Raw genomic sequence first — 18,332 nt, 5'->3', positions numbered from 1 at the left:
AAAAACAGGGAAGTTCACCCATGATGCCTCAATAATATGGCTGCCTAAACAAAACTTAAACAATAACAGCAGCAATAGAAATGCTAACATGGAAATGGGAAATCTCATGGGGTGCCACCCATAAATAAAGACCCACAGGCAATTAAGAACTGCTGAGAACAGGAGAAATAACCTTTACCAGGGATTAACCCCTAATTAGTTATCTAATACCAATCACCCAGCTCTGAAATCATATACATACAAACAATCCTAAACTTTCTATGTATGTATATACATACACACATATAATGAAAAAAATCAAAAAGAAAGAGGCCATTATTTCTAGAGGGAGCAAGGTGGGGGTACAAGGGAAGATTGATGGGAGGAAAGAAAAGGGAGGAAATGTCTTAATTGGATTTTCGTTTCTTAAAAGAAAGTAATAAAAAATAAAACACAATCCTTTGAAAGGTCAACAGGCCTGAACAAACTTTTTGCAAAAGTCAATTGAAAATGCTTAGTATCACTAATCACTAAATGCAAATCAAAACCATGGCATGATACCAACATATTCCTGATAGAATGTTATGATCAAAAGAAATGAGAGATAAAAAGTGTTGGAAAGGATATTGAACAAAGGGAGGTTTGAAACCTTGACTATTAAAATGAAAATAATGTAACCATTATGAAAAAATGGTATAGATATTTCTCAAAAAATTAAAAGCAGAACTATTACATAATGTTAGAGTTATTGAGACTGGTAGTACAGGGCTTTTATGTCAGTTTCTATGGAGATAGGACTATCAAAAGTTCAATGCCCGTCTAGGCTACAGAATGTCAAAGCTAGCCTGGGCAACTTGGTAAGCACCTGATTTAAAATAAAAATCATAAAATAATTGTTTTTTAAATTTTGAGATAATAATATAATTACATCGATTGTCCCTTCTCTGTCTTCCTTCCAAGCCCTCCCATATACCCCTCCTTGCTCTTTTTCAAATACATAGCTTTTCTTTTCATTAACTGTTGTTACATACATATATACCTATCTTCATTGCAGAAGAGGTGGGGAAAAGATTGTAAGAACCAAAGGAACTGGGAGTTTGCTGTGAGACTATGTTTCCCAGGAATGGAAGAAGATATGTCCATAAAGTTTCACCAGGACTGCCTAACCCTGGGCTGAATGGTAGACATGGTAATGTAGAGAGAGTGGGAAAGCCAGGAGGCCTCACTCTACACAAACAACTGCTGGCAACTAAGGAATAATGAGAGAGAGGGAGAAATAGCCTTCCCCAAGCAAGATCACAGGAAAAAAGTCTTTTTAAAATTGATGAAGGCTGAAGTAGGTAGGTGTATAGCATGTGTGAGGCCCTAGACCCAATCCCCTGTTAGGAAAAATAAAAGAAAAAGAAATTTTCTATGCAACATTTTTACAAATGTTCTTTCTTCTGTATGTGAAAGTATAAGAAATAAATATTCTTGGTTTGATGATGTGGGATGTCTTTCTGTACACTGTGAATATGTTTTATTGTCATTGGTTAATGAAAAAGCTGATTTGGCCAATAGCAAGGCAGAATAGAGCCAGGTGGGAAATCCAAACAGAGAAACAGGAAGAAGGGCAGAGTCAGAGAGATACCAGCAGCCACCAGGGAAACAAGATGTGAGGTAACAAGCCACGAGCTTCATAGCTAAATATAAACTAATAGAAATGGGTTAATTTATATGCAAGAACTAGTTAATAAGAAGAGTGAGCTAATAGGCCAAACAGTTTGTAGTAAATAAACAGCCTCTGAGTGGCTGGATATTCAGGAACTGGTGGGTGGGAGAGAAACATCCGGTTACAGTTTGAAGTCTATTTTATTAGATATTAAAATGGGTACATTAGCTTGCTTCTTAGGTCCATTTGCATGGGAAATATTTTTCCAACCCTTTACCCTGAGGTAATGTATATTCTTGATGTTGAGGTGTGTTTCTTGAATGTAGCAGAAGGGTGGATCCTGTTTTTTGCATCCATTCTGTTAGTCTGTGTCTTTTTATTGGGAAAATGAGACCATTGATATTGAGAGATATCAATGACCAAAAATTGTTGATTCCTGTTATTTTGTTGTTGTTGGTGGTGGTGGTGTGTATGTGTGTGTGTTTCTCCTCTTTTGAATTTACTGGTATGGCCTGAGATTATTTATTCCCTGTGTTTTCTTGGAAGTAGTAATGTCTATAAGCTAGAGTCTACCTTCTAGCAGCTACTGTAGGACTGGGTTTGTAGATAGATCTTGCTTAAATTTGGTGTTATCATGGAATGTCTTATTTTCTCCATCTATGGCAATTGAAAGTTTTACTGGGTATAGTAGTCTGGGTTGGTATCTGTGATCTCTTAAACTTAGCAACACATCTGTCCAGGTCCTTCTGGCTTTTAGAGTCTCCATTGAGATGTCAGGTGTAATTCTTATATTATTGGTTGAAAGCCTAGCCTTTAACGGCTCTCTCCAGCCCAAGATGTCAGGTGTAATTCTAATAGGTCTTCATTTATATGTGGCTTAGTCTTTCTTCCTTAAAGCTTTTAATATTATTTCTTTGTTCTGTATGTTTATTGTTTTCTCTATTATGTGATGAGGGGACTTTCTTTTCTGGTCCAATGTATTTGGTATCCTGTATGCTTCTTGTACCTTTATAGGTAGCTGCTTCTTTAGATTAGTATAATTTTCTTCTATAATTTTGTTGAAATTTATTTCTGGGCCTTTGAGCTGGGTTTCTTCTCCTTCCTCTATTCCTATTATTCTCAGATTTTTGTCTTTTCATTATGTCCCAGATTTCCTGGATCTTTTGTGTCAGGAGTTTTTTTTTTTTTTTTTAGATTTAACGTTTTCTATTTCTTCTATTGTATCTTCAACTCCTGAGATTCCCTCTTCCATCTACTGTATTGTGTTGGGGAAGTTTGTCTCTATAGTTCCTGTATTCCTAAATTTTTCATTTCCAGAATTCTATCTGTTTGGGTTTCCCTTATTGATTCTATTTCCATTTTTAGATCTTGAACAGTATTATTAATTTATGTGCACTTTTTCTGTGTGTGTTTCTGGATTTCTTTAAGGGATTTATTCATTTTTCTCTTTAAGATCCTCTATCATCTCCATGTGGACTGTTTAATGTCTTGTGCTTCAGCTATGTTGGAATATTCAGGGCCTGTAGTAGTAGGGTTTCTGGACTCCAGTGGAGATATACTGTACTGGCTGTTACTGACTGTTTTCGCTGAGTTGGGATGACTATATTTCTAGATGCTGATAACTGGTTTTGTCTTTGTTGAGTGGGCGTTTTGTTCTTTGGTTTATGTTTACTCTCTGGTTTTTAGGGAAATCTGTTGGCTCTATATTTCATCTTAGGAAATTTTCTATGGACCTGACAAATGTGGCTACTAGGGGTTCCAGGTAAATGTACCTAAGAAAAAAGCTGGTGTAGCCATTTTAATATGACAAGATAGACTTCCAACAAAAACTAATCAGTAGAGGTAGGGAAGGACATTATATAGTCAAAGGAAAAATCCCCCAAGAGGACACTGAAATTCTAAACATCTATGCCCAAAACACAAGGACACCCAAGTGTGTAAATGAAACACTACTACGGTCCAAATCACATATTTAACCTTACATACTACTAGTAGGAGAGTTCAATACCCTCTCTGAACAGACAGTTTACCCAACCAAAAACTAAACAGAAATGCTAAAGCTAACTGTCATTATAAACCAAATGGACCTAACAGATATTTATAAAACATTCACCCAAACAAAAAATCTTTTTTCTGTACCTCATGAAATTTTCTCCAAAATTGACCAAATACTAAGACACAAAGCAAGTCTCATCAGATACAGGAAAACTGAACTAACACCCTGCATCCTATCAGACCACTACAGATTAAATTTGGATATCAACAACAACAGGAACCCAACAGAGCGCTTACAAACTCATGAAAACGGAACAACTCACTACTGAATGAAAAATGGGTCAAGACAGAAATAAAGAAATGAAAGACTTTCTATAATGGAATGAAAATGAACACACAACAAACCCCAGTTTATAGAACACAATGAAAACACTTCTAAGAGGCACGTTCATAGCACTAAGTGCCTACATAAAAATAAGGGAAAAAAATCAAGGACTCTCACAGTAGTAACTTAAGAGCCTGCCTGAAATCTCTAGAACATAAACAAGAAATCACTTTCAAAAGGACTAGATGGCAAGAAATAATCAAACTGAGGACTAAAATGAATAAAATGGAAACAAAGAGAACAATATAAAAAATCAATGAAACAGAGTTGTTTCTTTGAAAAAAATCAACAAGATAGACAAAATTTTATCCAAACTAACCAAAGGCAATATCCAAATTAACAAATTCAGAAATGAAAGGAGGGGTATAATAACAGATACTGAAGAAATCCAGAGAATTTTAAGGACACATTTTAAAAAGTATACTCCATCAAATTGGAAAATCTAAAAGAAATGAATAAAAATCAAGATGAGATAAACAATTTAGATAAACCTATATTGCTCAATGAAATAGAAAGTCATTAAAAATTTTCCAACCAATAAAAGCTCAGGGACAGATGGGACTTTTTGTTTGTTTTTGTTTGTTTGTTTTCTGAGACAGGGTTTCTCTGTGGCTTTGAAGGCTATCCTGGAACCAGCTCTTGTAAACCAGGCTGGTCTCGAACTCACAGAGATCTGCCTGCCTCTGCCTCCCAAGGCTGGGATTAAAGGTGTACGTCCAGCGGGACAGACGGTTTTAACACAAAATTCTACCAGACTTTCAAAAAGGAGTTAACACCAATACTCCTCAAAGTCATCAATAGAATAGAAACATAAGGGACGTTGTTCAATTCATTTCATGAGGTCACAATTATTCTCATTTCCAAACCATATACAGACTTAACAAAGAAAGAGAATAACAGACCAATATCCTTTAGGAGCATAGATGCAAAAATTCTCAGTAAAATACTAGCAAACAAAATCTAAGAACACACCAAAAAAATCATCAACCATGATCAGGCTTCATCCAAGAGATGTTTCAATATAAAGCCCCCCCACAATAAATGTAATCCACCATATAAAAAACTGAAAGACAAAAAACGCATGATAAACTCATTAGATGCAGAAATGGTCTGTAACAAAATCTAACATTCCATTATGACAGAAGTCCTGGAGGGATTAGGGATACAAGGAACATACCTCAAAATAATAAAGGTAGTTCACATCAAGCCCATAGTCAAAATCAAATTAAATGGAAAGAAACTCAAAGCAATTACACTAAAATCAGAAACAATACAAAGTTATCCACTCTCTCCATACCTAGCCAATGATGTCTTAGCTACAGCAATAATGAAACTGAAAGAGACAAATGGAACACAAACTGGAAAGGAAGAAATCAAAGTATCTTTATTTGTAGATGATATGATACTGACTTGAAAATTTCACCAGAGACCTTGTACAGCTGATAACTTTCAGCAAAGTGTCTAGATACAAAATTAATTCATAAAAATCAGCAGCCCAAACACTGAGCCGAACTCCTGGAACCCAGTTGTAGAAAGGGAGGAGTGATGAGCAAAGGGGTCAAGACCAAGCTGGTGAAACCCACAAAAACAGCTGACCTGAACAAGAGGGAGCTCATGGTCCCCAGACTGATAACTGGGAAACCAGCATAGGACTATTCTAGACCCCCTGAACGTGGGTGTCAGTGAGGAGACAGAGGCAGATGGATCTCTGGGAGTTCAAGGCCACCCAGGGCTACATGACATTAACTCTGTCTAAAAGAGAAGCAGAACTCACACAAAGGTGATTCCAGCACTTGGGATCACATGCCTTTAATGCCAGTACTACAGAGGTGGAGACAGGAGTGATATGGCTGGGTAGAGAGACGAATTTAAGGCAGGAGGACAAAGGAACTCAGTCTGAGCATTCAGTCTGAGTATTCATGGAGACAGGATCGCCCTTTCAGTCTTAGGTAGAGATAAGAGCTAGTGGCTGGCTGCTTTGCTTCTCTGATCTTTCAGCTCCCCCCAATATCTGACTTCAAGGTTTATTATTAAGGCTAATTGGAATTTGTGCTACAAAGAAGGGAATAGCCTTGAATGCATTGGCACAGGAGAAGACTTTCTGAATAGAACAACATTAGTGCAGACACTAAGATGAACAATTAATAAATGGAAACTCATGAAACTAAAAAGCTTCTACATGATAAAGGTCAATGCCATACGGACAAAAGTGGCAGTGTACAGGATGGGAAAGGGTTTGTTACCATCGTCACAGCCAATAGAAGACTAATTTCCAAGAAATATATAAAAACTCAAACTAGACATCAAAAAAATCAAAAGATTCAATAAAAAATGGGGTAAAAATATAGACAGAATTCTTAATAGAGGAAACTCAAATGGTTGAGAATCACTTAAAGAAATGTTCAACATCCTTAGCCATCAGAGGAATGTAAATCAAAACAACTTTGACATTCCTTCTTACACCTGTCAGAATGACTAAGGTCAATAATAAAAGTGACAGCACATGCTGGCAAGGATGTGGAACAAGCGGAACACTCATCCATTGCTGGTCAGAGTGCAAACTTGTACAGTCACTATGGAAATCACTATGGTAGTTCCTCAGAAAGTTGGGAATTGATCTACTTTAATATCCATCTATACCTATTTAGCATATACCTAAAGGACACTTCACCATGCCATAAAGACATTTGTTCAACTATATTCACAGCAGTTTTACTCATAATCTCCAGAAACTGGGACAACCTAGATGCTCCTCAACAGAAGAATGGATAAAGAAAGTGTGGTACATTTACACAATGGAGTATTACTCAGCTGTTAAAAATAAATAAATAAATAAAAATTTAAAAATGATGCCATGAAATTTGCAGGTAAATGGATGGAACTCGAAAAAACATCATCCTAAGCAATGTAACTGGGACTCTGAAAGATAAATATGCTATGTATTCACTTATATGTTGATATTAGCCATTAAGTAATGAGAACCAACCCACAACCTGTAGGCCCAGAGAGGATTGGATATATTGTATGAGCAATGAATCTATTTTAAATAAAGGGGAAAGATGAACAACTACAGAGGAAAAAACAGAAACATTTTAAGATTGGGCCTTTAGGTGAACAATACTTCCTGTCAAAAACTCCTTCCTACCATATTCTTTCAATGCTGGAGATGAAACCAAAGGCCTCTCACATGGTAGGTTATATATTCTAACATTGACTTCTATTCCCAGTCCCACTTTGTCTTTTTCTTATATTTAGCTTCTCTTCTTACTCCACTATTTACTAATTATCATTTACTATCTGTCCCCTTTTCTATTATCTTTCTGGGACTTAACTTTGTCTTGCCTGAGGTGATATGTAACTTCCTCCCTAAAGTTCTAGCCTCTAGTTTTCCCTGTCTAATCCCTTCTGTGTTTTGGGGGGGTACACATGTTTGTACATATGTGACATACATATGTACAGGTGTACCTGCATGCAAGTGTGGGGAAGGCCATCAAGTATCTACATGCATTGCTCCCTAACTTATTTTGTGAGGTAGGTCTCTCACGCACCCTAAACATTACCATCTTAGCTACACTGGTTGGCCAATTAACTCCTGGGATCCAGCTGCGTCTGCACCTCTCTGGCCCCAGTGCTTAAAGGAATCTACTATAATGCCAAGCTTTTTATGTGGGGGTTCTGGGATCCAAACTCAGGTTCTCACACTCATTGGCAAGCATTAACCTTTGAGCCATCTCCCCAGCTGCTCTATTCTGTATTTCTAAATCATACAACTCTTCTGGCACTGAAAAACATCTGCCATTAGGCCTAGTTCATCTCTCTGGCTTTGCTTCTTCTTCTTCTTCTTCTTCTTCTTCTTCTTCTTCTTCTTCTTCTTCTTCTTCTTCTTCTTCTTCTTCTTCTTCTTCTTCTTCTTCTTTCTTCTTCTTTCTTCTTCTTCTTCTTGTATTCACAGTTCTAAACATTTCCCAGGCATGGCCCATTGCATTTCAAAGGGATCAGTTTCTGTGTTCAGGGCACTCTGCTGGCTCAAACCTTTGCAACAAATTAAGTCCCATTTATCTTTCGCGGCCAGGTTCAAGTTTCTTCTCTACTAATTCTTACCAGAGAACTCCAGGTGCTTATCCTTTCCCCTTCTGCACTCCTATACTGCTTTTGTATCTCTTACGTACTAGCATCTATTTGTGTGTATCTTGTCTCCCTAACTATCTAAACACTCACTGGAATCAGGAACTAGAATTCTACCTTTTTTTCACCACATTTGGCACCAGAACTATCTGGTAATAAATATAGTTTACAATATATTATCCAATTTGTCACTACTTTACTAGGTCACTAAACCCTTGATTAATCTTTGGTCACTACAAATGTCATGCACTGTTGGTGACAGAAGATTGAAAAGACTGTTAGAGAAGGTACATACAAAAAGGAAATATTTGCTTGTTTAAGCTTCAAACAAGATGAAATGCTAAGGTCCTAGTAGTGAGAGTATTCTAGCAGCTGAAAGTGTTCCTTAATATATTTATGTCACCGAGGCAACTCTACAATTCTTCCAAGAGAATAAACAGGCAAATTATTCTTTTCTAGTATGTGCTGGGTTGTCAATAACAAGGTGTTTAATTCAATTGAGTTAATAATCACATATCTATTTTCTGTTTTTTGTAGGATTTTTGCATTCCTAAACTAATAATTAAAATTCAAAATATCCTACATGACTTCTTTTGAAATTGGAAATACTGTGTGATGTGTCAGAAACATTCCAGTTTGAACTGAAATAAGCTTAGAGAAAGGCATTGTTCCTTGAGAGTGAGAGTCAGCAGTAAAGAATGAAAGAGAGAAGAAAAACAGATCAATACTAAGTTCCAAGTCACATGAAAGCCATCAGAGTCTATGAGGACTCTCAATTAAACACTATACATTGTAGGCCTGTAAGAAGGCTTCATGGTGTATTGGAGGCTCCAGCTTAGTCATATTGGCATGTTACCCTTATCATAGTCATGAACAGCTCAATGTATAGCTATAACACAGAGTAGTCAAAATCCTGAAAAATCTTAGATTATAAGGAAATATGGTTCTTCTTAAGGGCATTATTTTTAATTCCTAAGCCTCATTATTACTGAGCACACTGCTCCAGACTAAATGCCCAAAACAACCCTCTATCTTTATTAGTTATGTAATACATTAAGAATCTTTTTTGTTATATTTTTCTGGATTACATTTTTTAGCATGCTGTGTAACATCAAGAAATTTAAAGACTATATTCATTTAGTTCCTTTATTGCCAAGACTTTCAGAGAAGAGTTTTGGTTTAGGGTGGACTTTGTATGAATCCCACCCAAAACTCTGACTTCAAAATTTCCCTTAGATTTATATACTCTTTCAAAAACATTATCTAGCCTCACTACGTATAGACATTTTTCTAAGTAAATAGATGATATTATCCTTTCCATCTTGCATCTCATATAGATATAATTGTGGTAGATTTACAGACGAGCTAGCTGAGGCCAGATCACTGCCTGAATAGTAGCTCTGATTATTTTAGAGACAGTGAAGGAGAAAAAGAACCCTGATGAGATGTGGGTGAGTGCTTATTTCTCCTTAATCTGATTCCTTTCTCTTTCTCAGCCTCAGTTTCTTTAAATGTTACTTTTGTTATTCTGAAGACAGGAATTAAAACTGCCAATTGCACCTTTCTTAACAATTATGGACATCTAAGTTAGCTGCATAATACATCTCATAGATTTCATTTACTGGGTATACCATGACATATCTACCAGATATGTACAGTGCTCCATGGTTACCAGGGTCTGAACCTAAATTAATTTTTCCTATAAAGTTTTTTGTTTGAAAACCAACTTCCCTAATGTAATCACTTAAGCATTTTCTCCTGAGAGTTGTGTGTATTCGCTACCTTTTGCCTTACCTCATAGATTTCTCCCTGTTGGACAGTTTTTATGACGTTAATCCATTCTTCCATGTCTTTCCGACTGGGTGCAACCAGGGAGATTTTTCGATGTGGTGTGATAACCTAAACAAAACATCATATTATTAGTTTATTTTCACCAACAAAGCACCCTGCCTTGAGTCTTCAAATTCTCTACAAAATTAGACATAGGTACCAAGTATATTCCTAGCCACTTCTTGAATATAAGACATAAGTTTCCAGAGCCACCCTCAGCTACTCTCATAACTATTCAAGACAATAATAATTATAATAGTAATAATTAACACTTTAATACTATTTCATGCGTGTCAAGCACTATTCCAATGCACTTCTAGGACTATCATTTCAATCAATCTTCATTACATTCCCATGAGATGGACACTGTAATTCTTCCCCTTTCACACCCAGGAAAACAAAGACAAGGGTGTTAAATGACTTGTCTAGAGTCACCCAGAAGTTAAAAAAATGAAGGCAGATTCTTTGATTTTTGAATCCACGTTCTTAAACACAAAGCTATGTGTCATCCATTTCTAAAATGAGCTTCCCTAAAATATTTACTTGCTCACTGCTGCCCTTTGAGAAGTAATGAAAGTGTATTTGCTTCAACAGAGTGCCTCTCTTGTTGTTTGAGGGCAAAAAAGATGTCAAAATATCCAGTTCCTTTATCATGGGCAAGGAGGGATAAGTGCAAGAACCCAGCCAGGAACAGTATCAAAGCCATGCTGAAGGTCTTATTTTATCTATTATCTATGTATCTATCTACCTATCTGTCTGTCTATTATTGTGTGTGTATGATATGTGTGTACAAAGATGTATGTGAGTATAGGTATACATGTGGCAAAGACCATGTATAAAGGCCAATTTTTAGGAGTTAGTTCTCTCCTTCCTTGATGGGATCCAGGGATTGAGTTCAGATTGCTAAGCCTGCATGACAAACTCTTATGCCTGATGAGCCATCTCACTGATCCAGTACTGAAGGTCTTAATGATGTAGACAATAAGAACTTCAACTTTTTCCAGACAGATAGAGAGAAGACTATTGGCTATGGTGTCAGTCATTGCTTCAATGGCTCTGCTTGTTTTAATGATGGCTGTCTCAAACTGAAGATAGTGTTAACCATGCTGACATGCATTTTCTGTCTCCTTTTGCATGTAGCACTTGATTTTGTGGTGGATAGGCATAGGAGCTGGTTAGGATAATGACTATAGTCACTCCTTCATTTCAAATCCAATTTTTATCTGATCTGATGTGCAACAGCCCTGTGTTTCCAATATGATAAGGGGTAGCCTAACCTCAAGAGAAACCCTAATAAAATCAACTGATGAGGCTGAGGAAAACAATTTTTGGAGAAGGTAAGGTTCAGGTATAGTGAACTTGACACTTTTCAGTGATTCTTCTGGTTTAGATTTTCATGCATGACCAAAGTGGTACAATATCCCAAGCACACTAAGCCCTGGACACTTCTGCTTTTTCAGAAGTATTCTCATCTGCAGCCTCACTATGGGCTAGATTTCACTGTGGATTACTTATCCTGACAAAGGAAATTATGCCATGAAACTTGGTTATTCTAATTTTTTCTATGACTTATCAGTCTCTTGAAACCCTTCCTGATGATACTTCTTTTACCTAGAAGAGCAACTAAACACTATAATAGTCAAAGGCCCCTTGTCCCTTGAAGTCAGCTTGGCTTTCTAGCAGCCCGTTGATAGAGAACATGATTAGTACTCATCTTATCTATCATTAGGCTAGTGGAAATTTGTATGAATAATAGTGCTTTGCAATCAAAGAAGACTTGTTAACCCTGATATCCCCCAAAATAGAACAAATAGGTAGAACAACACTACTTCTTAGCTAGCCCCACCCATGCCCATTCATTATTCTCAATCTTACTTACACAAAAACCGTGGCAAAGATTTCTCCAGCTACTTTCGGCCAAAGCAACTTGAGACAGATCAATTGTTTCACAGTGTGCAAACTGGAAAGATATAGAGGGAGAATTATAAGAAGCCACCTGATTAATTAGGCAAATAGACATTAAAAGATAAACACACACACACACACACACACACTGACAAACATTTTTGGCAGTTATGATCCAACCATTTATTTGTCTTGAGGGCTAAGATTTATGACTTTTGTAGATATGGCATGTGGCAAATAGAAAAAAAAAACTAATTAGAAACACAACTTTCCTAAATCTTTTCTGTAGATTTGCAGTAAGCCTTGGGCTGGTCAGCAGACTCATCCAAATATAAAGTTAGTGCTAGATAAGATAACAAAATATAGCCTACCTGGGGAACTTGTAGTATGAATTATTATTAAGTCCTAATTTATTGGGTGGCAGCTTTTGTCTATCTTCCTTGTAACAGCCAGTCTGCGGTCTGTATCTCCTGGTGTATGTAATGTGGTATAGCTAGCAGCAGGAAATCAGTACTGTCAATATAGACAAGGCTATTTGATCACTATGTAACCTGTGTTGTCATATAACATTCCACGTTCAGAATGGCCTAGGACTTGGTCTAATGCTTTATTATTGCCATCTTTAAATTCCTGATCATTTGATTTTTGGGCTTGTGCTTTGTAAATAAAGCCCAATAAGAACATGGGCTGTGCACATGGATATAGGAAACATGTATCATCGCATGCCTGCCCGTGTTTTGTCATTCTAATTGTATTTATCATATACCTGAACTTAGAATTTCAGTGGCTTCCATCATGGTGGTAATGCAAGTACAAAATACTTATATCTATGACTGAGCAGGCGTGGATACTGACAGTCCACACATTCTGTTGGAGCCAGAACTTGTTACAAACACGAAGAAAAGGCAGTGTTTTTTTTTTATTTTGTTTTTTTTTTTTAAGAAACAAGCAACCAAGGAACCCTATTCTATTCATTCTTATTCCTATTCTGTCCTTGTATTATGCAACCATTAATGCTGAAAAGGAAAGCTAGAGCAAGCTACTGTGCCTTTTCCATTTACTCAGAAAATGTTTGTTGGCAGAATGTGAAAATATAAAAAAGTGAAAAAGAAAGAGCTAGCTTTGGATACTGCTGAAAACAAAATATATCTGCATGTAAGAGCTACTAACCCAAATTATATAATGATGGTTGTTCTTTATGTAAGTTATATGCTCTTATATTTATATTTAAAACTGGAATGGTACAAATGAAAATTAAATGGCAAATTTCACAGTAATTATTTATTTTTTAAGAATAACATTAAATACCAAATTAAAACACCATAAGCTAATGCTTTATATTTTAGTATAAATAAACAGTTTGTGTTAGTACCATTAATGACATTTTTCCTGGTTTTTGAATAAAGGGTTCTGCATTTTCATTAGTACTACAAATTTTGTAGGCAGCTCTGGATATAGAAACTAACTAGGAAATCCACAAAAATGAAGAGACATAGGGAAGTGCAAAGGAAAATTACTATCACTCATTTGGATTAGTTAAGGGTAGAATAGATGGTTTCAACTTCTATTTTATTGATGGACTTCTCCGTACCCACATATTTCTTGGCACCCACCCACTCATGCAGATGAAAGGGTTCTATAATTACCGAAGGATGGTGTGCAAAGTAGAGCTTCTGTCCTTGAATCATGCAATATCTAAGCTTCCATCTCTTGAAGGAGTTACAGTTCTTTAGCAGGGGTCCTTCCTTCAGTATTTTCTGAAAGACACAAACATAGCAATAGATAGGTTAGATGAATTTGTGAGAGTGTTTATTTGTTCTCTCAGATGGGAAAATTACTTATCTGGAAAACTCTATCTCTGCTATATAGCTGATGAATAATAGCCTGTAGGCCAGGCAAGAACACAAGGAAATTAGTTCCAACAGAAAAGGCATTGGTTTTCTTACTATAAAACGCTTGTGGTGGCATATCCTTCAAGTTATTTTTTGGATATATTGCTCAAAAGCAATGGAGAATGTCTCCATTTGTGGTAAAAGTAGAGAGAAAAGCAAACATATATAAATATAGAAATGACAATCCCGAGAGAGTGCAAGTAGCAGTGGAAACGGCTACGTTCAGGAAAGGCAGCTTTTCCTAAACTGACAAGGCTGTAGCCCTAGATACAGCCTTCCAATCAGTTCCTTTAGAAGATTCTTCTTAGAATACTAAGTTGAATTACGTCTCTTCACTGCTCACCAGCCTCCAATAGCTTCCTAATATTTTTAGAACCAAATATAAATTTCTTATCAAGGCCTTCAGGGGATTCACCAACTGTTGACGGAGCAAGCATAAAAAGGACTCCAAAAGACAATGACCTTCTGATTACTTTATTTAGCACATTGTCTGGCCAATGATTTTCCAGTTATTGCACAACAGACTGATCCTACCGGATACAGAAACTACGTATTGTCTTCATCACTGAAGACATTCTGGGTTATGTTATAGAAAACAAACCAACATAAGGACTGCGGAAGTACTCATCCAGACTAATTGGACAAAGAGCCAGACAACTAAATTCACCAAATCAAGGTTCTTTTTTTTTCCTGTGAAGTCTCCATCATCTAAATCAGAATTTACTATGATGTGGCCAAAGAAGTGTTTTGTTTAGCCTAACTAGTATATCTTAAATGTTTTAATTGATTGATAATGTTTAAAAGATGTATTTCCAGAAAAGACATCAATCACCTAATCCAGTTCCAGATTTTGCATACTATAATACTGACCTGCATGGCAAGATGTGTCCACTAGTACAATAGAAGCATTAAGGTTGTAGAGTTAACCAATCACTTTCTGATTGGACTTAAGCCCTGTTCCACAGGAGGGAGTTCACATGTGGTATTATCAGTTTATTGAATATTTCCCTTCCCCTATTTTTAGTTTAAAGACCTATAACTGAGCCTACCAGGTTATCTAAATATCTACTTTCTTTTCTGAAAAGCACCTTCACTGTTTAAAAATGGGCTATTAAACCAAGATCTTTTTTTACATTGTAACCTGGGCATGTAATATCCCAAGAGGATTCAGATTTTAGTCCAGGCATTTGGCAGCTATTTTATGATATTATTATAAGCAAGAAGGAAAAATAATTACCTTTCTCATATTCCTATTTTATCTATCTCTAGACTACATCCTTTCCATCCACATGCCATCCCAAATACAACTGCTACTCCAGGGCCTATGTTAGTGCTGGGAACTGGATTTGGCTCCTCCTGAAGAGCGTAAAGTACTCTTAACTCTGGGCCATCTGCACTATTAAGGAGCCATTCAAGCTAGCAAGTCTGTGTAGGAGCAAAGTTTCTGCATATCACTTTAAGTTATATATCATATATACATATACATGCATATATATACATATATATATATATATTACTATAAATTATAAATCAGAAATGGATTCTGGTAAGTTAAGATGCACAGTGTAATATTTAGCAAGCATGAAGAAAGTAACTTTAAAATTTATATATACATATAGTATACATGAATTAGAATGGCTAAAATCTAAAATACCAACAACATCAAATAGTACTAAGGATGTGCAGTAATAGGAACTCTCATTCATTGTTGTTAGGAATATTAAATGTTATAGGCCATTTGCAAGACAGTTTGTCAGTTTCTTGTAAAATCAAGGTATGATCTGGCAATCGAAATCCTTGGAATATACCAAGTACACGCAAAACTTAAATCATTGTAAAAATCTGCACCACAAATGTTTATAGGCACTTTATTCATAATTGCAAGCCCTGGTTTATTATATGAAGATATTACAATTTTTCAATGGTAGCACCTAATGGGAAAAAACATTTTAATGCAAGGAAAACAGTTTTCAAGCTATGGCTAGCTGCCAGGCAAAGAGTTTGCAATGTCTGAATTATAGCTGCTATCACTTCAGAGGAGGTTTCAGTAAGTTTAGTACTCATGCATATGAAGTCTATTCATGGAAGACACACATTACCAAGTTGGAGGCAGATAATGTCTATGTAATTTATGCACAGTAGAGATAATGTCTAAACACAGGCTCTATATCATTAGGCAAACATATATGAGTACCCAAACCTGGATATCTAAGAACTAAAAGTGGCCACAGTCCTTTTCTTTGCAAACTCTACTCCCTCTTAGAAAAACTTAACATACTAACCCAATCATTGTTTTATTTTTATTTTTTTTTATTTTTTTACTTATTATTATTATTATTATTATTATTATTATTATTATTATTATTATTAATTCAAGTTAGGGAACAGGCTTGTTTCACATGTAAGTCCCCTCTCCCTCTCCCTCCCCTCACCCCCATTCCTTCTCCCCCACCTCCAACCTACCCCCCACCCCATCCACCCACCACTCCCCAGGCAGGGTAGGGCCCCCAACAGGGGCTCCACAAAGTCCACCAAATCTTCCTGTGCTGGGCCTAGGCCCCTCCCCATGTGTCCAGAGACAGAGCGCATCCCTTCAAGTGGGATGGGCTCTCAAAGTCCCCCACACACACCAGGGCAAAACGCCAGTCCACCTCCGGAGGCTCCCAGGAGTGCAGGGGCCTCCCCACTGGCATCCATGCTCAGGGGGCTGGATCAGTCCTGTACTGGCCTCCCAAAGAGCGTCTGGGGTCGATATGCTTTCCCTTGTTCAGGCCAACTGTTTCTGTGGGTTTCTCCAACCTGGTACAGACCCCTTCGCTCTTCATTCCTCCCTCTCTTCAACTAGGTTCCAGATTTCAGCTCAGTGTATTTCTGTGTTTTAAAATAAACTGTTGACATTTTTTTTCTAAAGGCAACCTCAGGATGATAGCTTGAACAAGTAGAAGCAAATTTCAGGGAATTTCTACAAGTCAATGAGATACAAACATTGAAAATGACTTTGACTGCTCGGGACCACCAAACAGAACAAATGTCTGTGAGGTGATTGGAAGGAGCAAACAGAGAGGCAAGGCTAGCCTTTAGATAGATGTGCTAAGGGTAGAGCTCTGCCTTTGTCCCAGGAGAACTTCCCATGCGTCCCAGCCATTTGCTTTTTGCAGACTGCACATCTCACTACCCTCCCTGGGCTGCCATGCACGGTGTGGTCTATAATTTCCTGATAGTAAATCTGAAGGCTTGGAATTCTCCACTATTTTTCTCAACCTGCAATTACAAAATGGTGGTGGACTCTGCTTTTTCTCCCTCTGACAAGAAAAGTGGGAATGCCTGGTTAATTAGTATGTATGCTACGCAGTGAACACAAACCCCACCCAACCCCCACTAAACTTTGTCCTAAAAGACCTGATCACAGATAGCTAAAATTGGGATTGCGTTCTGTGAACAGCTCTGAACAGTCATTAGTAGAACTGAGCTAATGAGCCTCCCCCAAGGGCCAACTAGCCATCCTTATCATTCTAGAGACATAATGTTCCATGGTGAGCATGAAGGAAGTTCTGCTTTTTTTTTGAAGTAACAATCCAAGGGTGACTAAAAGATTAATTAGAATTCATATTTAGGTAGCATCTTCTAGTTAATTCTGCCCTATGGAAAAATCCACGAGCTTAGTTCTTTGTTACTTTTAGTTTTTATTGAAAATATTTTTTCCACAGTTCCTTGAAATGATTTACCCAGATATTTTTCTTCTTCGGTTATCACCAAATAATTTGACAGTTTTCCTCTTAAATAATGCTCTGCTTTGTAAAACATTGGAGACTGCAGCATCCTGGGGCTGAAATGTTTGTCAGAACAGTTTTTAAGTTACTTATAAAAGGACTGAGGAATGGGACACTAAGTAACAAAATCTTCTTGACCATATTTATGGAGACATCACTGATTTAATAAAAAGAGGCATAATCCTCCTTGTCTAATCTGTCACATTCCTGTTGTGAATATCTGTACTGTACCAAGTAGGCAGAAGTTAGTGCTAACGAGGTCCTTGTACATACTGAAAAGCCATGCCACCCACGATCTGATGCTTCTTAACCTGAGCACACTGCAGACAGGTCTCTCAGGCTTTCCTGCCAGCTGTGCCATTAAAACCCACATAACTCAGGAAGACTGCGCTGTAGTGGTGATAATTTTGGTCGATAATACATCTATAGTCCCACAATTCAAACACTACAGATGCACTAAGTTTCATTCAAATCCCGAGAGTGCTGGATGCAGAAGCATAGGTAAGCAGGGCCCGTGTACAGTGTTCATACAAAATGTCTATCAAAACTGTAGAGCTCTTGAAGAAAGGCTAGAATATTGGAAAACCTAGCTTCATTTCATTTTGGATTCTGTCTGATAAGTCAATCCTTAAATCCATTACTTCTAGAAATCCCCATGCCCAGGGTCAGGGATTTTTTCTTCATCATACTCTCAAAGACTCGGCGCACATAAATTGTCAATACCAATGGAGAGCATTTCTTTTGCTCCATATTTAGAAAACATCTAAAATATCTCAATAGGATCCTGATTACCTACAGGC

The 18,332-nt window shown here is 37.0% G+C and overlaps 1 protein-coding gene across 1 annotated transcript in view; it reads right to left on the bottom strand.

Moving 5' to 3' along the window:
* The window catches only part of Dgkk (diacylglycerol kinase kappa), a 120,824-nt gene that overhangs the window by 55,994 nt on the left and 46,498 nt on the right, over positions 1-18,332 (bottom strand). Inside the window, exons 2-4 of the mRNA XM_027433118.2 lie at positions 13,517-13,627; positions 11,845-11,925; positions 9,930-10,034 (exon numbers count right to left, since the gene is read on the bottom strand). Of these exons, the coding sequence (XP_027288919.1) occupies positions 9,930-10,034; positions 11,845-11,925; positions 13,517-13,627 (297 nt within the window). The remainder of the gene's footprint in view (positions 1-9,929; positions 10,035-11,844; positions 11,926-13,516; positions 13,628-18,332) is intronic.

Source organism: Cricetulus griseus, chromosome X (genome assembly GCF_003668045.3).
Source record: "Cricetulus griseus strain 17A/GY chromosome X, alternate assembly CriGri-PICRH-1.0, whole genome shotgun sequence".
NCBI lineage: Eukaryota > Metazoa > Chordata > Mammalia > Rodentia > Cricetidae > Cricetulus > Cricetulus griseus.
Note: the sequence above shows the minus strand (reverse complement) of the source record. Positions and strands in the feature narration are given on the sequence as shown.